Source organism: Triplophysa rosa, linkage group LG16 (assembly GCF_024868665.1).
Source record: "Triplophysa rosa linkage group LG16, Trosa_1v2, whole genome shotgun sequence".
Classification (NCBI taxonomy): Eukaryota; Metazoa; Chordata; class Actinopteri; order Cypriniformes; family Nemacheilidae; genus Triplophysa; species Triplophysa rosa.
The window spans coordinates 14,446,665-14,468,932 of record NC_079905.1 but is presented as its reverse complement, the minus strand read 5'-3'; the positions used below and the strand labels follow the sequence as shown (position 1 = coordinate 14,468,932).

The 22,268-nt window shown below is 38.9% G+C and overlaps 2 protein-coding genes across 7 annotated transcripts in view; one reads left to right on the top strand and one right to left on the bottom strand.

Annotated features, from left to right (window-relative positions):
- The window catches only part of tpd52 (tumor protein D52), a 29,694-nt gene extending 25,094 nt beyond the window's left edge, over positions 1-4,600 (top strand). For 3 of the 5 annotated variants that reach the window (XM_057354026.1, XM_057354025.1, XM_057354021.1), the window contains 4 exons: positions 1,157-1,183; positions 2,388-2,429; positions 2,784-2,832; positions 2,911-4,600. In XM_057354026.1, coding sequence (XP_057210009.1) covers positions 1,157-1,183; positions 2,388-2,429; positions 2,784-2,832; positions 2,911-3,033 — 241 coding nt within the window. In that variant the 3' untranslated portion in view covers positions 3,034-4,600. The remainder of the gene's footprint in view (positions 1-1,156; positions 1,184-2,387; positions 2,430-2,783; positions 2,833-2,910) is intronic. The other 2 variants (XM_057354023.1, XM_057354024.1) reach the window with 2 other exon arrangements.
- A 1,159-nt stretch (positions 4,601-5,759) lies between these two features.
- Positions 5,760-22,268, bottom strand: part of znf704 (zinc finger protein 704) — a 52,435-nt gene continuing 35,926 nt past the window's right edge. Inside the window, exons 5-9 of one of the 2 annotated variants that reach the window (XM_057354317.1) lie at positions 20,640-20,740; positions 17,864-18,122; positions 16,485-16,595; positions 16,009-16,106; positions 5,760-14,316 (exon numbers count right to left, since the gene is read on the bottom strand). In XM_057354317.1, coding sequence (XP_057210300.1) covers positions 14,202-14,316; positions 16,009-16,106; positions 16,485-16,595; positions 17,864-18,122; positions 20,640-20,740 — 684 coding nt within the window. In that variant the 3' untranslated portion in view covers positions 5,760-14,201. The remainder of the gene's footprint in view (positions 14,317-16,008; positions 16,107-16,484; positions 16,596-17,863; positions 18,123-20,639; positions 20,741-22,268) is intronic. The other variant, XM_057354318.1, reaches the window with a different exon arrangement.

Sequence of the window (22,268 nt, the reverse complement as noted above, 5' to 3'; positions counted from 1 at the left end):
GTGAGGGAACGGCGCGAGGCCGGGATCACGAGCGTCAGCTGTGTGTCGCACCGGTCTCGCATCCTTAACTGTTGGCGCTCCTCCTATTATGCTTACGAGCTCCTCCGTGAGAGATGCGAGACCAGTGCAAGGCCAGTGACTCGATCCCTCAGGGCCTTTGTCCCGCTCTGCTTGTCACAGTGTCATAGACAAGCAATAACGTCAGACTACACGTTGTTACTCAAGTAATCGCTTTTCGTATTTTGTGCCGTGTATGATGTCACTGATATGGCAGAACTAGCGACTGACCTCTACTAACAAGAGCGTAAACAAACAATGACCACTGAGTTATGTTGACGTAACTCCACAAACCTTTCCTCCATTGCATAACTCCACCTAGAAGCACAAAAATTTTCTTTTTTTCCCCACAGACGTTGTGTCTGTTGTTGTATACTATGACACACTATACAGAACAAACCGATCAAGTCTCGCATTCCACCGTCCATTGTTGTTTACGGTTTATCATGATACTCATATATTGCTAAAATTAGGCTAAATTTATGTAGTCTGAAGCTGGAACAAAGATGTCATGACTGAATTCAGTAAAAGACATTCTTGTACATACTGTAGGAACGTGCGGCAGAAAATTGTTTGGCGGTTTGACAGTCGCACTTGTCTCTAACATGATTTCGGAACAAACCGATCAAGTCTCGCATCCCAGCGTCCATTGTCGTTTACGGTTTATCATGATACTCATATATTGCTAAAATTAGGCTAAATTTATGTAGTCTGAAGCTGGAACAAAGATGTCATGACTGAATTCAGTAAAAGACATTCTTGTAGGACAAGCGGCAGAAAATTGTTTGGCAGTTTGACAGTAGCACTTGTCGCTAACTTGATTTCCAATCCCTGCGGTGTGTGAACGTAACCATTGTGAGCTCCACCACCATTAATTCAGTATATAAGCCTTTACCATAACGCTGCTGGACAAAATAGCACAGGACTCAGTTTCAATCACATAAGACATGAGACATTGAGCTACAGTAAAACCATTAACCGTAGACACCCACATCTCACAGTGAACAGACATGCGTTCAGTTTCACCGTCTTGCGACAGCCTGTTGCAATGCTGGCGACACTATTAACTGTTGCTAACGAATCCTCTGCCATTTTACAGATTACAGTCATTTTCCAATTCCTTTGGGTAAGAGCGTGTGCAGTTGCTTCAGACTTAAACTGGTTACAGTATATTGAATGCTATATGGTTCCGTAGTGTGATGAATAGTCTGAGCATGCCTCCTCTATCTCTGTGTTTATGCATGCACATTTTGTCTTTTTAAATGGTTATCTCATGTGTGAGTGTACATGCGATGTGAAAGCCAAACATCAGAGACAACTAGTGAATACGCCTCTGTTGTGCATGTTTCTTATTAAATACATAACAAAATGAATTGCAAAACCAGTCTTAAGTAGCACGGGAGTATTTGTGGCAAAAGCCAACAAAACATTGTATGGGTCAAAATTATAGATTTTTCTTTAATGCCAAAAATCACTAGGGTATTAAGTAAAGATCATGTTCCCATTGCAACTTTAAAGGCGATTTTCAAAGTATTTCGATTTTTTTGCACTCCAGTGCAAAAATGTCAAAAAAACTTTATTTAAAACTCTGGAGTGCTAAAAAAATTGTTATATCTCTGTCAAATATTGTCCTATCCTAAGAAACCATGGAAAGCATTTTTATTCAGCTTTCAGATGATGTAAAAATCCAAATGTTGAAAAATTGACACATAAGACATTGACACATCATTTTTTATCCAGCATCAGTAAAAAGTGGAATTTATGTGAATTTCAAAATGCCCCCATATGCTTGAGACAGCATGTGCTTTGAGCCGGCAAGAACAAGTGTGTGCAAACCTGATGATTCAACTTGTGGGGTTATATTACACTTTAAATCCCAGATTTATAATGTGGTCTCTGTTGTGTGTAGCGCTTCATGTAACTTGAACAACTGCTGTAGCATCATCTCCTTGTTTCTCATTAGACTCTGCAGTGTGTGTATGTGTGTGTGCGTGCGTGTGTGCGTGTGTGTGTGTTTATCCCACATGAGCTTTTCACAATCTTCTTGCTGTCACGCTCTTGAACACGTCCTTTGCTCTGACAATCACACGTTTAAACCCAGCTGAGTCCCTGCAAATACTCTCACACCCTGTTTATTTAAACCGGCGTAATGGATGTGCTGTGAATCCATGTCTGTGATACCCGTAATAAAGTCTTAAATCCATAATGGTTTGAAGACACGCATGAAGTGTCGTGTGTCGGGCGCATGGCTTTATTCCTCACTTGTAATGTGACTCACGGCTTTAACTAACACCTGTCTGCTCTTCTTTACTGCTGACGGATACCTGTAGTATACGCTCCATACAACATTCTGCTAGCATGCCGGTGATGAGGTAAGAGACCGTTCACAGAAGAAATGTTTACAGAAAAATAAATGAAAGGGATAGTTCCCCCAAAAATGAAAATCTGTCATCATTTACTCACCCGCGTGTCATTGCAAACCTGAATGAGTGTCTTTCTGCTGCTGAACACAAAGGAAGATATTTTGAAGAATGTTGGTAACTGAAATTGAATTTTACCACTGTGTTATTCACATTTGCCCAATTTTGACTGCATTACTGTGAAGTGTTTTGCTAATAAATAGACTTATTACAACAGAGACAGCATCAGGTTTATTAGGTTACTGTCACTTTAAGAGCTAATCCTGATAAGTTTAAAAGTTTTATATTACATCACGTCTCTTTCAGGAACACACCCACCTTCAAGTCATTCGAGGAAAAAGTTGATACTTTAAAGGTGAGGGAATGTGGACATTATTCATCTGTGAGTGCGAGTTAAACATAAACCCATCTGGCTTCATTTATGGCTTTGCAGACCAAGATGAGCCCCACACCTTCGACCGGCGATATCGATGAGGTTTCAGACTTCACTCCGAATGAAGAGCCAGTGGTGAAGCAGCCAGAGGGAACAATTACACCAGATCAAGAACCCCACTAAAGATCCACTTCCGAAACTTCTCACCCCTCCAAACCATCATCCCATACTCCTCTCTACTCTCTCCACCTTCTGTTCACATCCTGCCACCCTGTAGATAAAACAAAAATAAGTGGAATAATATGCTAAAATAGACAGCGATATGGTCACATATTCTGAATTTACAATCAATTCAGAACATGTGATTTGATAAACTAGGCGTGTGCGGCATGCCTCGTACATTCCACAGGTACATGTGGATTCCAGTTTTTTTATGCTCCACTAAACCCGAGTGTCGACATAGAAATATACATTTGTGTACTGGGGCATTCTCAGACAGGACATGGTAGTCCTACACTGGAGCAGATGTGTGCGCGTGTGACGTATAAGAGCAATACATGACTCGGTCCACTGCTGCATTGACCTCTGACCCCTAACCTTTGGTCAGTGCTGTTGTCTTAGCTTACACGAGAGGCTGGGCTTGTTCTTTAAAGATGGTGTTTTTTTACACTTTCAAGTGATATATCCTGTAGTCTTTAGAAAAATGATCATATATATTCAAATCAGATTTTTCTCGGTTCGCGAAAATTTTCTAGAACGTTTAAAGCCAACTCGAAATCGTTTAACTACTAAAAGACTTCAGTTACATTTAGGAGTGCTTTGTTCTATAGATATCATTTAGTGTTTGTTCTCTTTTTTTAGTTTCATACTTTTAAACAAATGCCAAAAATGCAGAACAGGAGTTCTGTCTAAACAATGTTGCGTATTAGGTGTGTGTATTATAACTATAACACCAAATATGATCAAAGAATGTTAAGACACGAGAGGTTTGTCATAAAATGAGCAGGTACGAGATGGGCTTTGTTTCTCTTTATTTCAGTAGTGCTTCATGTCCTCACTGAGATCTCCGTGCCTTGTTTTTTCTCTGATACCATTGGAATTTGATAGTATGGTACAATATGACATACTATGATGTCAACGGACCGCATTATAGAGCCAACCGTAGACCAAAAAACAGCATATACTGTATATCTCGCCTGTTGTTTTGTACATCGTCAAATGTGTGTTAGCTCTAGGTTCCAGCACTACATAATTTCGAATAAAAATGATATAGTTTGACTATCTTAAACTTGTTTTAGGCTTTAATATTTTTTTTCCAAACTTTTCTCTTTGATATAAATGGATATATAGTTCATATTGCAAAAGGTGTATGCTTGCTGCTGTTAATTTTCCATTAACGTTTATTGGCGATTACATAAGATTGATATTTTAGTCTATTCAATTTGGAAATACTTACAAAGTCAACTCTCCATTTACAAATTTTAGTGTGTTCTTGGTATTAAAACCCCCAGTGTGACCAAAAACCCTGTTTTGTATTTCCCCTCAAAGTTCTGCTTCGCTGACGTCATAGCTCAGGTGTTGTATGTTTTATTGTCTTACCATCACCTTTGAAATATGAGAAATTTGTTTCACACTGAATGCCTCTATTGGGCTGTTAGGTAGAAATAACATCCTGAAAGACTATTACCTAGTGCACAGAAATACCACATTTGTTCGTTTGTATGTCAGATGTCTAATAAAGCAAATTACACACCAATCTTTGTCAAACGTTGATTCTTTGAAACATTGCAGCTATTGTGGACAAAATACGCTTTAATGCGCAGAGCTGCACTACCTCTACAAAACACTAGATGGCACCCTAATGTACATTTTCTTAAGATGACTTCATAATGACAAAGTCGGAGTCAAATGATCAAATATAATTTAAATACATTTAATGTAACAAGAGTATCAATGGGGCTTTGAATGCATGCAACTAAAACGTTGCATTTTAATTCATCACCATATCAGTAATATGATAAGAAAACCCTCAACTGATTCTTGATATTAGGTCATTGTGACCTAGTGGTTGTATAAACATTACATAAAGTGCTCAAAAGATCTCCATGATTGCTACTCAAAAGGTATACAGATTATTGTGTTCCAGTATGTCAATTGGTAGAGCATTGCATTAGCATCACAAATTTCATGCATTTCAAGATTTTTGTTTCTGTAAAAAGCACAAGTGTAAATGTTTTTGCAGTTTGTCAACCCAGTGCATCCATTATGTGTCTATTGTATGTACTTCCGTTCTGTTCTGGATACGCGTGGTAAATCTGCTTTAACAAGGCACGTGCAGTTTTATTAATGTATGTTAAATTAATGTATCTATTCACAGTGCTGCTTAAAATGTTAGAGTAATAGTGTATATAAGTACTGAAAAAAGAAATGACTGGTAATGGCAATTGTATTGGTTTGATAGAAACTATAAGGGTCTCTGAAGGCCTCTACTGGTAATGTGTTTGTGTTATGGGAACCAGCGCCATTAAATCCTACTAGAATAAAGTCTGAAGGCACTACACAAAGGAATTTTGTAATGGGTTAAATGGTAAACAGCTAATGGTTCATAATAGTATTGTAACGGAAGCCATTAGAATGCCTGTGATGGTTTTCATTGTTTTTTTTACCATAGGCTATTTCCAAATAATGTGATGTCATAGCACAAGTGTTATTTTAATGAATACTTGACTCATAGAGGTTACCATGGGGTCTGCAATGTCAAGAAAACTTGAAAGCTGTGGTTTCTTTCATGATGTTAGGAAACACAGTCTATGGCCCAAGGCCGCTAATAAGAATTAGACATTCAGTCTGCAAACTATTATAATCAAGCCCCGTTTCTGAAACAAGCATGTTACATTTAGATGAACAAAAACACACCGGCACACATCGTATAGTAAACAGCTGCCGAAAAATCCGTTTTTATTTTTTCTGTGACAGTTAAGAGCACAGGCCCCATATTCATCAATATAAACAACAGCGGCACTGACAAGCACCACAACATTTGTCACTGTAGCACAATTACAATGGCAGTTTCTATTTACACACAGAGCTCCGAGTAAAAACTAGTACAGCCAGCAAGTGAAAGAGAAGAAGAATAACAGTCACCGAGTGTTTCCTCCTTTAGGAGGTGAAGATCTTTTCAACATTGGAAAGAGGAAAGAAAGGAAAAAGAAAACAAACAGTGCCATTAACATTGTAAGACATTGTAATACACATAGCAAGTGCTTTTCAGTTCATGTATTGCAGTATTTAAAGTCCAGATAACGTAATATCATCTCTGACAACATCACTACCCCCTACAGTCCACAGACGAGACGTGTGGTGTAAAAATAATTTCTTTGAGTCGTATTAGGATTTCTATACGTTGCCATGTGAACCTGTGCACTAAAGCATAAAATTGCATAATTGTATCCAAATGAACAGACTAGACACTCACGCTGACAAAATATAGCGGCATTGAAAATATCATTTAATTAAGGCCCTCATTTCCGCTGACGCTTGCTTGACACCGCTTAACAAAAGGGCTACATTTGTTTTCATTTCATTAAGAATTCATTGTTGTCGGCTACCAGCTTTCAGCAGGAATTATAATCAAGGATAGGGTTTTCAAACCTTGCTTCATTGCATTATAATGGCTTTATAGAGAAGAAAGCTTTGAGGGATACGTTACAAAGGTTAAACCCCGCGGGAGTGCACGCGAGCGATGACGAAGACATTTCTGTGCTGCACTCTTACACTTAACCTGGCACGCGGCGTCTGCATCAAAAACCCAAGAATGAAGAGTTTATCAGGTTAAGATGGGCTGCAATCATTTGAAAGAAAATCTTTGGATTCTTCAAATAATTATGCCCAATGTAAAACGGTTTTTAAAAGCGACCAATTTCAGGTTAGTCCATTATCATCTTTCTTCAAACGCCTGAAAAAACAGGCTGGATCTACAATGTCTTTCACGTGGCATAAAGACATCAAGTCCCTCCTTGAACAAACTCTGAAATACATGTAGTCGATGTGCAATAATGAATAAAACACAGCTGAAAGAATATATTCTAAACATTGCTTAATGGTCAAATGATATATATATATATATATATATATGTGGTATTTGGGACGTTATTGTTTTGGGAAATGGCGCGGGTCACCCAAACACCTCTTTTCTTTTATGGCTTTACAACGTAACTGCTGCGTCTGCTAGCAGCGGCATGCAAAGATGAAGACATCCTGAGTTTTCCTTTTTTATCTCTTTACACAGTAGACTTCCATCATGTGCAGAGGACATCGGATGCCCTCATTCAACATCAGACAACGTACTTCTTAAACCAGGAATGTCAAAAAAAAACGTACAATAAGACAGAAAGGTGTCAGAAAAAAGCACAGTTGGGGCTGACTGCAGAACAAGAACAGACACATTTATTGGCCCTCTCAACTCAACTGGTCTTTACGTAGCGCTCATTTTGAAGTGCTTACGTATTGCATTTGTTATCATCACGTCTGCTACTGAGGTCAGAAGCCGTTTCTTTCATCATCAGCATCCGTTTGGTTTTTAGGGCGGCTCCCCCTGTAACGGGCTATAAAATCGGGGATGCGTGCACATGCTAAGTATAGAACGGGTTTATGAGAGACCACACAGATTTGGCTTGTGGCCCAGAGTGTGAGAACGGCGGCAAAATAATCCGAGTCAAAAGCTGTCCCTTAAAGAGACAATCCAATCATTGTTTGCACACCCTCATGTGATTCCAACTGGAATCATTTTATATTATTAGTCTATTTAGCTGTAATGTGTTTGTGCATAACAGGGTGGACATTTGCGTTAGTATTTCGCTTAAAATGGTTTTATAAATGATTCGGTTTAAGTGCTTAAGCTTGATCTGTAGGAGTTTGAAACTCCCTGAATTGAAACCAAATAAAAATGAAATCTCTGAAAATACACATTTTTTTACTCAAGTAATATGCAAGAACCAATGCAACGTTTAAACGGTTCTTCAGTCCAGTTTGGAATTTCATGAGGGAAATTTATCGGTGATCTGTTTCTTTGAGGAATGAAGCCATTTCACAAGAGGGAAAAGCCCTTAAAATGGGGCACTATTTAAAGATGCTGTGTGATGGAAACAAACACATTTTGAAAGAGGTTATTCCTAAAGTAACAGCAGCCTGCCTGCCCTGCGTCTCTTTACACAGATAAAACATCACAAACAACATTCAGATATTTTATGTTCTTTTCGGCATGCACATGCAGTATTAAAAAATACAGTTAGATCAGCAAATAGTTGAAAAAGTGTAAAAATCCTGTGCGACAGTCTTTGAGTTCTTGAGGTTAACATGGTTCTTGATTGACAATGGTCAGCAGTGAGATAATCCATTCAGAGAGCTTCTCGAAGGCTTATCTGTTGATTTTTTTTTTAGATGTAAAATACATTTACAATTTTTGACTTGTATCTAATTGACATAGAAAAGAGTTACAATAGCTCTGTTCAAAAACCTAACAAGTTGTGTTGCTCTTTGTTATCTTAAGGTCCTAAAAACTTGTTTCGTATTAAAGGGATAGTTCACCCAAAAGTAAAAATTCTGTCATCATTTACTCACTCTCTTGTCATTTCAAACCCGTAAGACTTTCTTTCTTCTGCAGAACAAAAACGAAGATATTTTGAAGAATGTCGGTAACCGAACAATGGAGGTACCCTTTATCATACAATAGAAGTGAATGGGTACCAACATTCTTTCTTCTACAGAACACAAAAGAAGATATTTTAAAGAAAGTCCTACAGTTTTGAAATGACAAGAGGGTGAGTAAATGATGACATAATTTTCATTTTTGCGTGAACTATCACTTTACATTTTTTTCTCCAAGCTCATCATTGTTTATTCAGGAATTGCCCTGTATGTAAATTATATGAGCAATTCTGCCTAAATATTAAGTATCTCAAAATTAAGAGTTTAACATCGCCTGCTAGATTTAGGAACATTTGTATTGTCTGTACGAATAGGACTGAAAGCATACTTTTCTCTGCAGGTGGTCTCATAAATTTGTATCTGAATATAATCAAGTTAGTCATTCATAACCGTACAGTCGTTTCTACACAGTCCTATCTACTCTGTTTGGCTGAAGTTTTAATCTCGGAGAATAATGAATGATCTCACTGTTTAAGCATCTTGCAAGAAAAACTTTCCCCGCTCTATAAAACACAGCCGTAATCAACAGACTCTGAAATGTTGATTAAATGCTTTCCGCTGTTTCCAAAGCCGGAGATGAAAAACAACTACAAAACTGTAGCTGAAAGTCGTTTACAAAGCACGACTGGTAAAAAAACGCCCACCCCCTCCATCCCTAAGCTTCATATTCATCAAAAGACTATCTGAAAGAAAGCAAACGCTAGACCTTAAATCTGCTCAAAGTAAAAAAGGGGCTTCCATTCCCACACGTTTATACCCAGACGTAATGAACTCAGACAAGCCGACACCAGAAACATTCCTTTGCTTTCTGTGCGTCTCTACGCACAGTATTATACCTCGCCAAGGCACAGTCAGACTCCAGTATTCCTTCGTACAAATACATTCCTGAAAGAGTTCGGAGAGATTCAACTCCCCCTACACGGAAAACAACAAAAAACATTTCGGGTCCCCCTTTCTCCGCCCCTGAACTAAGCAGTCTGGACAGACACGACCTGATCATGCGCTACGGGGACCCGGCAGCTATTTTGTTGTTAGTATGCATTGCAGATCGCCGTCAACACCGTCATGCCTATTACAAGGCACTCGGATGACAGCTTGGATTAAAAACTCTCCAACAGAGACTAAAGTTCTAGCCGGGTGGAGCTGTTTTATATATAAAAATACAGCAAAATGTGCAGTCTGGATATTTCCTCTCGGCAAGATCCACCTCATAGTAATTTCTGCAGACGTAGCTTTATTTCCACATCGTCCCGTACCGTCAATGGCCTCCACTCACGCTTGCTGTTTGTGGCTCGACATACAAACATACACACAAGTACACACAGTTACATAAGCAGACTAGTGAGTGGCCCATCTGCCATCTGGCTATTGCTGAGTTGTAGTTTGGAGTTACATGAAGCACTCCGTTCGTGCAAAGGCGGTCAGCACGGCCTTGCATTGGGTCATGGGATATGCAAACTGAACCAATATTTATGCACGAGTCCAACAATGATGCCAGTGATAAACATATGGATATCTGATTAATCAGATTAAAGCGATAATTAGGGATGCACAATATTGCATTTTTGCAGATATTCGCCTTGCCGGTATTTTTCAGCTCATTTTAGCCGACCGATACATAGTGTAGGTGTACATGTCTTCTTTTCCTCTCATGCAAAGAGAGGGAACATTTTTTACCAAAAACTGTATTTATATATTTATTTTGTGATTTGAGAGTCCGAGGTTTCATTTGTAAATATGTGTTAGAATGTAATAAAAGATTAAGAAAAGAATAAGATTAAGAAAGTTATTTTATATAAGTGTATATTGCTATTTTCATATCTTTAAGAAACCCAAATATTTTGTGTATTCACTTTTTTATTTTTAAAGAGGCATCAATACAGGCATCATGGCAGGCTTGCCTTGGATAATGATTCTAAAATGTAATTAACTCATCTGCGTATCAGCAAAGAATGTCAGCATAATTTTTAATATCGGGCAAATACCGATATTTTATTTGTTGGCCGTTATCGGCCGATAATATTGTTGTACTAATAATATTGTGCATCTCTATTTATACCAATACCGATATTTTAATTATGAGCCACTTTCGTCGTACCGATAATATTGTGCATTCCTATTTATGATTCACCGTAAAATTAGATTTTGCTGTTAATTCCCTCACCCTCAACTAGACATATACGTGCATGAGTTTAAATAAGATTTTTGCATTGCTAGCATCTGTGGCGTCTCAGGAACTGCATTTCATGAATCACCAAGGACCAAATAACTCTTAAAATCCTTACTCTTCTACTAAAGATAAAGTCACCCTCGTCTCGGACGGCGTAAAGGTGAGTAAATTAACAACAAATGTTCGTTTTTGGGTAGCTTTCAAACCTGTTCAGAAGAGACGGCAAAACCTTTCTGCAAGCGTACTGCGTCTTTAAAAGTGGCTAACCTATCATAATTACAAACTGTTACAACTCTGGCCCGGGTTAAAAATGTCAAACAGGAAGCATGTCTTGAATCTGTACACCTATAAAACTGTGCTAAAGTAGCTTAAAATATGGATCAACAGTAAAAAAAAGTTACACGTTGAGTAATAATAATAATATCATAATATCTTGGTTATTACCTACTGTATACTGTATGTTGACATCGAACCAGAGAAGACCATTAAGCTAAAGCCAGCGAGCAATAAAGCCGCAGATCACGGTGTACTCGGTACTGCGTAACTATGAAACGTGGACCAAAGTTGATATTCATGAGCAGCAGTAAATACTGTTTAACTGTTTACTAGGTAGCTTATACTGTAAGTATTGTAGGTACATCATATAGCGTTTAACCTGTGTAAGTTGGCGATACTGTACTCTAAATAGATGAACAAGCATGGCTGAAAAACAACATATTCACATCGTAGCTGATAAGCGTCTTGTGTAGCTTTTTATTTTCATCGATAAAATGACCTGCGCACAGGAAAACGAACACCCCTACTGAACCCTGGCCTAACAAAACTGCAGCCAATACATAAGCACTATAGTAACGTGTGTGATACATCATTGGAAATCAAACTAACATTTAGTACTGTAATTTTGTGTACGGTAAAGTCATCTTATCCGAGGCAAGAGCATACTGTATTTTAAGTGAAAAATGTATAGTTATATTCCAGCGCATCTGGGATATCTTCCAAATAGCACCCGATACTTGTGCCCAAAAGTTACTTCAATTTCCAGACATGATGGAAAGAGTTTCCCCAATTTATACAGTGTAAACAATTGGAAACATCAGCTTATACCTAAAACCTCCATTGAGATGTCTCGCACCCTTTGGTAGCACCAGGATGGGAATGGAGGGAAGCACCAGCCTCTGAGACCATCCTCACACCAGCTAAACGGACAATATTGGCAGCTATTGGTTTTTTTCCACAAATAGTTCTTTTAAATCCAGTTTTGGATGATTTGATGTGAGCGCTGGAGCCCTTGGGTGCTGGTGTGGGGCTTGAACATAACCGTGCATCCAGTCTCATGATATAACACAAGGGCCGGAGACGTTTTCAATTGCGATAATTGTTGAATTTTGTCAACAGAACGTGAATAAAAGGAAATTATAGATCAGTTTGAAGAAATAGTCAAATATATCTTGCTTCAATACTTATTGATGGCATATGAACATATAAAGTTTGTGGAGTTAAGTATAGGCTACACTTTTAACATACAAGACCAGCGGCAGTTCAGCCATTTCAAAGGTAAAATGTTTTTGGATACATTTTTTAAAGCTGAAGTGCGTTAAGTTCTTCAATATTAACTTATTTCTATTATTAATTTTAATATGAGGATACAACTATAAGTCTTTCTATGTTGCTTTCTTTGAAGAATGTAAACACGTGGCATCAGTGATGTAAATTTGAGGGGCGGGGCTATCTGTTCTGTTTGACCAAACCCAGTTAGCACAGGACAGGTATGTCTGTAAGATGTCTGCTAAAGATCTGGAAAACATCTGCTGCGTAAAAACATCTGATAAACATCTAAGAAAGAGCAGTTTTACATACATTCTAAATCATGAACATCTTACGGACATCTTCTAGAGGTCTATATGACATCTGACAACAGATGTCTCCGAGACGTATTGCAGATGTAAATGCATAAAAAAAATGTCTTGCAGATGTAAATACATCAAATAGATGTCTGCCAGATGTACTGTATGTGTACTATCAGGGAAGGCGGATATAGAAAAATTGAAAAAACGTAACGCATAATGCTTTATCGTGGATCTGATATATTTTCACATAAATATTTCTCTCTGTTCTAACAGTAAAACGGAGTCAAATACAAGTTTAAACATTTCTCTTTGGAGAAACCGAGACCATATACCTTTATACATACAGAGTGCAATAGAATCATGTGATGAGCAAACAGAAGCTTATATATAATCACAATAAGGATGTGTATGATGTGTTAGTTACGTATTAGGGCCACAAAACAGCGGCAGATATCTGAAAAGCGAGCTGCCGTAATCTATGACATCACACAGGACCAAAGAAACAATCTTCATTCCTGGCCATCCTTCGAGACGGCCATCATCACGTGTCCTCACAACTGACACTGTACCTACTTCAGACAAATAACAAAAACTCACAATCATCACTTCTGGCTTGTCGATCAGCATTAGCTTGTGCTGATTGGTGCTCTGTGGCGAACTGGGCGTGGCATTCGCTTTTGTTTATTACTTCCTACTTGAGCCATTGAGGTCAGAAGAAAAAAACAAATAAAGGTGAGAGAAAGAGCTCTTCACCTACAGGAGGTAAAAACGAAGCGTTTCGCAGAGTTGTGGGTTTGCGTATGGCTCTCGTATAAGTTTGTTTCTCCGCCGGCTGCAGTTCCGGCGCGAGTCTGTGCCGACGGAGTTGAATGAACGTCTTTTATTGTGTAGTCAGTTACACACAAAAGCAAAAAAATGGCACGTAAAAAAACCCTTTTTGGTAGCAAGAAGATATTCCTGTGACGAAAACCACTGAGTTCTCTGCTGTTAAATCTAACTGCTGGTACTTTTCGCATCCCTGAAAGAAACGTCCTATTGGAATAAAACCAATCCATTTTGCCTGCCGTATCTTTTTTTTTGCATTGATGAATTCCTATTCAGGAGAGCCGTCTAGTCGCCAACCCTAAAGCAAACCCCTGTGGTGGTACATTCTTGAAGAGAAGCAGGGTTTTCGGGCTGTCCAACCCTTAACCTTTAGTAAAATGGGCGGGAGAAAAACTGACGTGCCCATAAAAAACATCCCTGCTCCATTTTCTCAGTCTCAAAGAGAGTATTCAACTCTTTAAAAAGTTCGGACAGCAGCTGGTCTTGCCATGGCTGGTCCTCCAGGAACTGACTAGAACACTTTATATATCAAACACAAACAAAAAGAGATAAATCACTTGAAAGGTTTTCCTTTTTTTGCAGTGCAAAGCATTTCGCCTCAAAGGGAGAGTTGGGAATCTTCAAAGAGAGAGAAAGAGACAGTGCGTCTGTTGAGAGTGAAGGTATGAGGGGTTTGACCCCTGAGTCCTCATGGGTTTAGGGTGAAGCAGGGTGGGGCTGTGGTCAGTAACAAAGAAAAGGAAAGTTTGTCATTATGCTGTGCATGCAAGGAGAGCCCACCCTGTGTACATGTCCCAGCTGTTTCAGTCGACAAATCTCTGGCAGGCTTTCTTCCAACGGCAGGCCGTGCACCACATGTCTCTGTTCTCCATCCCGTAGACCTTACGACACTTCTTCCCCTCACCACGTGACTTCCTACTGCACAGCCACAAAAAAAGAACAAGCTTTACAAATATTGTACAATATATTTAGCAAACACTTTACAGAAAGAATCGTTCAGGTCAAGAGGGTACTTCCATAATTCAGAGTTTTAGGGCGTTTTCACACATAAGGGTTTGTTTCGGAACCTGGTGCGTTTTCTCTCTTGGTTCGGTTCGTTTAGGCATATGTGAACACGGCAATCGTGCTAGGATCCGCCCCAAAACAATCGCTCCGAGACCGCCTGAACAAGGTGGTCTCGACCCGATTGCAAACGAACTCTGGAGCGGTTCAGTAGACGTGTGAAAGCCATCCGACCCAGCGGACCAACGAACCAGACTGTATCACAATGTATGATGGGTAATTATGTAAAGTTGCGTGACGCAAAAGGGATTGTTTTGCTAATGGCTCCCTGTAACAATGTTCAAAGTAAGGAAGGAAGGAGGCGGGAACCGGCGAACGTTAAACCAAACTTTTAATAAAATAAACAAACAACAAAAGGAAAGTAAAGTGCTGACAGCTCACATCACAGTCGACTGCCGGCCACACAAACACAATAAAACATAACATCAAATCCAGGCCTGGTTCTCCTTTTATGCTTCCCGAGCTCCGCCGTGAGATACGCGAGACAATGCGCAGCTGACGCTCATTATCACTCGCGTTACCGGCCGGAAAATAAACAGATGCACTCTGACCAATCGAAGGAGAGTTTACTCGCACGTGACTTTTATTAACTAAGTTTGGTCCGTTTGGAAATATTGCCTTGTGAATGCGAACCGAACTAAAATAAATTTAAATATTGTAGCGATTTAACCCCCGGTTTCGGAACAAAGCAATCGATACACAGGTGTGAAAACGCCCTCAGTTACTCGCGAACTATTATTCTCTGTGATACTCCACCCAAAAATGAAAATTCTGTCATCATTTACTCACCCTCAAGTTGTTCCAAATCCGTATACATTTCTTTGTTTGGTTAAACACAAAAGAAATAGATTTGGAAGAATGTTAGCAACTGACATTTCTGGGGCACCACTGACTACCAGAAAAAATGACGTAGAAAAAATTATTTTATCATTTTTTTGTTCCGTTGAACACAAAAGAAGGTATTTCGAAGAATTTAGGAAAACAACCAGTTCTGGGGCACCTTTGACAACCATTTTCATTTTTCCTACTGTGGTAGTCAATGACGTCCCAGAAATCTCAGTTGCTAACATTTTTCTAAATACTTTTCTTTGCGTTTAGCAGAACAAAGAAATTTACACAGGTTTGGAACAATTTGAGGTTAAATGAATGACAGATTTTTCATTTTTGGGTGAACTGTCCCTTTAATACTCAGTATGAGCCGCTGGAGGATGTGGTACGTATGAAATTCCAACCACGTGTTAGCCGATGTGCAAAACGTTTTTTTTTTCAACGTTTTTCAAAACTTTGACCACATTTCTCACAAATTGTATGATGTGCAACTAGATAGTTTTTACATTTAGACACCCATAAACCATTAAAAAAAAAAACGTTTTCCTGTATTCACCGACCCCTCCTAATTAAAATGGAGGTTTAACAGACATTTTAAAACACAGTTTATTTTGTCAAGAGCAGCATTTTGGTAAAAAGTGCATTATGACTAAAAACACAATAAACATCTTAAGTGGCCTTCAGACTGCATTTGTCGTAGGTGTGCAGGTCGGTCTGTACCTGAGTGAGCCTGCGGCTCTGGGGGGAGATGAGATCACTGCGATGGTCTGAGAGCGCTGTTCCCCCGAGCCCTGCGTCCGGCTGTGGGTTGGTGAAGCCTGCAGTCAAAAAAAGAGAGCCCACATCCTTTAGGCTATCATCCATTTCATGTCACAAAATGTTGAAAACTGAATTTAAAGAGACGGAAACAAAGCATTCACGTGTCTGTAGCTGGCATGGTGCGAATACTTCATTCACAGAGTCTAAGTGTGGATAATGGGAGAAGCTTACTTCTCACACACATCTATATACAGTATAAGAGAAAACCGACACCGTTTTCGGTGGGGACAAACTGTACGGTACAGTATGTAGATCTCTATGATCATAAATGAAAATGATTCAGGGTTCATCTGTGTGTACAGGATGATAATTCAGGGCGTATTAAAGTTCAGTATTTGCATGTGTGTGATGGGGGTACTGCGTGCGTGTGTACTCACAGAAGTGCCAGTGAATGTGACAGGTGGGGACTGCCAGGAGATACTGAAACTGCTGCTGGATGGGGTGAAGCCAGTGGTGCTGGTGGAGGGGATGGTGACTGGGGCGGTGGCCTGTGGATTGACAGGATTGTGTCACTAATCTAATCTAGAATTTCTACGGGCTGGGGGAATACAAAGAACTTCCCCACATATGGTTTTGGGAATCCTTTTATTTACATACTTAATGTCTAGTGAACTATTTTGTAGAAGGGCAATTCCGTGAAAATGTCAACCTTACCATGAAAAAATAAAGTTTTTACCAACGGTTTTTACTTTGGTAACAGCACAGATATTAACATTTGGTGGTTCAAATACCCATGTGAGATCTCTCTTCAAATTTGTAAAGCATTTGTTTTATTTTTAGTGCATGAGTACCATAGACAGGTAAGTGCCATTTTCAGGACTGTCACATCCATAACGCTACATATTCCTCATAAATGGACACATGAAAACTATTTTATGTTCTATAAAGAGGCATCCCTTCTCCATTAATTGGGTATTATTGCTTTAGGATTGTACATTTTATTTCACAGAAATCCTACAAAGTTTATCGTCTCCCAAAAAACACGTCCTTTTTTTGTCACATCCACAACGCTTGATAATTTCCCTTTTTTAAAATAGAAAATTTGTTCATAGACTGACTTTTTTATGTTTAGACTCTATCAACAAGGGTTTAGTCAAATATAAACAGATGGTTCAATATATTTGTAACAAATTCATTCGCTGAGCATTTTTATGTCACGTCCATAACGCAAAATGTTACGTCCATAACGTTGGAATTGCCCAGAAGCAATATCACGGCAGCAAGAATGTGTCCCCTTATATCAACATGGCTATGATTCGTGCAAACATCATTTTGTCACTGTTTATGTCGTTTTTATGATATTACTTTATTTTTCCCACAAAATACAAATGAAATCAAACCATCCTGCATGGAGTAAGAAAACTAAGTAATGTTCTTTGTATCATTTAAACAATTATGACCTTGATCTGACTTCTAGTTTGTTTATCGAGTCTTGAAATGTGATTGACATTAGATGGAACATGTGAATATACAGTACATGTGACCTTTCCGTGCTGTTTTGGGAGCGTGGAAAATGTCTTTATGTAAAGCGTGACCTGAGAGTAGAACCCCTGTGGTCAGTCATATGGGGGCCAACTGAAACTTTCTTTTATTTCATAAAATACGATGGACGTGGAAATAAGCGAATGAAGTCATTTCCTGTTCCGGAAGATCTGTGACGAGCTGAACTATATTTCTAACAATATTTATGTGCTGGATGTGTTCTGAGCATGAAAAGACGTTTTGAGCATGACGATTGGATGATGGTGGGTGGTACCTGGTAGGCGTGGTCTGCGTGCACTAGGTAGAGTGCACTAGGAGCGGAGCGACTGAGAGGGGTGGTGGTGCTGTTTTCGCTCTTCGCTCCGTTGGTCCCGTCCGGCGGTCTCTGGTCCAGAGTCGGTGGGGGGGACAGCACAGACGGGGAGACGGGAGACAGGCTGCTCAAACCGTCGGCCACTGAGTCTGTGTTGAGTTTAATCTCAGTGTAGTAGAAATCCTCCTCACCATCACTGCACTCTGAGTCACAGTTCCGCCTGGAGAGAGAGTATTTCATTTAGTATTTGTTTGCTGAAAACCAACCCGTCCCCGTATTGCACATCGTACATTCTTTTTGGAAACTAATTCATCATTCAGTCCTCTGTCTCTTTCCACGCCAGTGTTGCTTGACAGAATGACATTCTGTGCTACTCAGGAGATGTAAAGACGGAGTGAAATGACCAGTTTTGGCACATTAATCCTAATCTTTAACACTATTTGACATTCAGGATCTTCAGTCATTTTATACTTTCAGCAGAATTATATTGATAATATCTAATATTCCATATATTGCCTAGTTCCAACTGATACTTAATCAGTACCAATTGCTCAATACTGATCCTAATTCAAAAGTATAGCACTACACTTAGCTAATTAAATGACTGAGTATGTAGCGGTATTGTAGAATACAGTATAAAACGATTGTATAGTGTAGTATGGTACGGTAGAGTGGTGGGCCTGTAGTATGGTATGGTATAGGACATAATAGTTTCAGTATCCCGTATACTACAGAATATTTCAACATAGTATAGAATAATAAAGTAAAGTATGTAATGATATGGCATAGTATTTATGAATATGATTTTTTCTATGGTATGGTATAGTAGGCCTTCAGTATAGTATGGTACAGTAGAGCATAGTATATAATGAAGAAGTATAGTATTTAATTATATGGAATAGTAAAGTGCACTATAGTATAGAATAGTACAGTACAGTACAGTGTGGTATTGGGTGTATGATTAATATGGTATAGTATGTTTGTAATATACTGTAGTATGGTATTGTAGAGAGTAGTTTAATATAGAATTGAATGGTAAAGTATAGTATGCCATATGGCATAGTACGTATGATTTTCTATGGTATGATACAGTAGGTCTCCAGTACAATATAGTATAGTGGGCCTATGGTATAGTAGAATATAGTGGTGAAGTATAGTGTTTTATTATATGGAATGGTATTAATGATTTTATGTGGCATAGAGTATGGTGCCGTATGGTATTGTGTATATATAGTAATATGGTATAATATAGTACACAGTACTGTCTTTATTGTTTCGAGTTACATAAGGCACAAAACATACTCGGACTTTCTCACGCCCCTCCAATGAACTTGACTTTACAATTTAGAAAAAAAAGGATTTTTTATCCTTGAAAATCCTCCCGTATCTCCCAGCACTACTGACACTTGGTGGTTTAGTATGACATTAAAGGTGCAGTGAACTGGCCGTTTTTATACTATTGTCTGATGTCTACTTATGACGTTCGCATGGTTTTTACATTCGAAAACATCAAAATCAATAAGTAATAGACTATTTTCTACCCTGGTTTTGAGGCCGGCTGGAGAAACGCTCAGTTTTTAAGGGCGGGCCGCATAGAAGACTTGATTGGATGATTGAAGAATGATTGGATAGCAGCTTGCGTAGTTGACTTAGTTGAGGCTTTCTGTGAATTTGGTTAGACACGTAACGTTACGTAACTTGATTTTACTCGGATGTGACTTATTTCCCGGATGTGATGGCAAGGCTTTGCGTATAGTTTGTATAGCCTATAGTTGTATGGTGTTTAGTGATATATGACCGTACATGTCAGCATTTAAGACCCGCGAACCGTACAGAAGATCACCGCAATCTCGTTGTTGTTATATGCTTTTGTCATTGTTTTATTTATTCGTTTATTTTATTTTGTCGCTATGTAAGATTAATTAATTTATATTTAAGTTTTATTTTAGTTTTTGTTTATTATTATAATTTTTTTGTGCCTTGAACTTATTTCAGGAAACATTTCAATTTTTCATTTAGTTCTTGGAAGACTTTCCAATAAATTGTAGGCCAAACTTTTATTTAAATACAATAAACAATCAAAAAGTTTTCATTTTAGTCAACTAAAATAACCTAGTGCTGTAAATAATGTACTGTTCATATAATAATGAACTTAAAAAAAAAAATGGCTTAAGAGTCACAATGCTTTCGATCTTTCTTTCTGCCTTCCTATAAAATGAATTTCAGAAATAGCATTATTTACTAGATATTGTGATAATTATTAGCCTACAGTTATAAATGAGCTATTGCAATAATATCGTTATTGTAAATTCTTTTGCCCATAATAACAGTGTAGTGAAAGTTACTTCTGGTACTTGATTCTGATTGGTTTTGCCGTGTTCTAAACCATTGTAATATTTCTGAAAACAGAGCTGACGGCATTGCTGCACCACTGTGTGTTCATGCGTCTGTATTGCTTGGCAACCACTTTGTTCTTTCTGTTTCTGAGGAACTACAAAACTGAAATATTTTGATTAAAAAACAAAAAAAATTATGAAACCTTGCTACATATACGGAATAACTGTATTATAAAAGCAATAAGCCCTGTGAAGCTTTGGTTTACAGTGATTTTATAACAGCTAAAGGGCGTCGTTAGGTGCGATGCGAAGCGCCACTTAATATTGTGACAGCCCTAGTTTAAAGAAATAATAAAATAGATGAAGCACTGATATACTGGATGCCCTGCTGTATGCCTTACCCAAGGTGGACGGTTCGAATGTGCCTCTGGATCCCAGCAGCCGTACTCAAGACCTTCCCGCAGTTCTTCCACAGACACTTGAACATCACCTTCATGGAGTTCTGTCAGAAACACAGAAAAACCATGAGAAAACAAGCTCAACTAGCAGAGCTCTTCTCTGAGATGGGGGTTCTCAAAGAGACACAGCAACCCCCTCATCTTATGATGTCTGGTCTGAGGCTGGTAATTGGTCGTCATTGAGAGCGACACAACAGCGCGGCGTTCAAGAGCTCATGCGATTTTTGGCACAACATGTCTGCACTAATTGCAGAATTGTCTCTTGCGAACTGCAGCGTCCGTGTCAAAACTGCACTCAAGTTGAGCGTAAGCGAAGATAAGGGTCTCAATACTTTTATCTCTTGACGTATGCCTCTATCACAGCTGTCTCGTGCTAGCGTGTTTACCACAGTCAGGATGCAAATTTAATTTGCGCTGTATGGCCATTGTGTTGGTTTGGCAAACAAAGTAGCTCCTTCCTGTTCAGTGTCCTTGGATGACAACAGTGTCTCAATTCCCCGTGCCGTGAAGCAGCTCTTAATTAATAACAACTCGACCTGACTGCTCTTCTTGTGTTGAGATCAACTCGGCAGAAGTCGGATGAAGGTCACAGTGGCGAGCTTTACCATTTTTCTTCAGTTTGGAAAGATTCTCTGGACCGTTCTGTCAGGAGAGACACTGGGATATCACTGACTGATGGTATAGAAGGCAGCTAATGATTTCACAAGTTGATCTGAAACAGGATTTTTTCATTCTGGCCGTGTAGCGCTAGAAATGAGGCTGATTCTGTCATCATTTCTGTATAATATTTCTTTGTTCTGATGAACACAGAGAAAGAAATTTGGAAGAATGCTTGTAACCAAACAGTTCTTGGCCACCATTGACTACCGTAGTAGGAAAAATGACAATAGTAGTCTGCTACTGGGTGGTAGAAATGACAACGGATGGTCTACTACTTCCGGTAGAAATTCGAAGTGCAGAACCATGCACACTCGAACGGCTGATATTACCCACAACTCACGGCGAGTAGGCGGAGTTTGGTGACGCTCCACTGCGTTAATAAAATTAAATAATTGATGCGTCACTAAATTAAAAAATATAACTATAGTGTTAACATTACATATGAAACAATGAATAACTAAATACTTAAATGGAAAGAAGAGCTGTATTTTGATGTGTGTGACAGTTAATGGGCACAATGTTGTCTAGGCAACAACGGCCACTTCTGCTTCCTGTTAGTATGACCCAGTGCGTGCATTGTTTTGCTACACACTAAAATGTAAATACTTTTCCATTACAAAAACAGTACATACTTTTAATGCATAGTATAAGTAGGTGAATTGGGACGCAACAAATGTTTCATTTACGTTGCTAAGAGTGGCTGCTTAGCGAGCATAGTGATACTGTCATGATTCTGCCTCATCATGTCATGTCTTTCTTGATCTAGTGGCAGGATCATGACAGAGCCTCATGTTTTGTGTGGAGAGAGACATGTTATTGTTGGTTCTGACATAACATGCGCTCTCTCCAGTCTCGTCTTTGGCCCGCCCCTCTCGTTTCCTCGTTTAGCTTTCCATTAGTGTTCATTCCCGA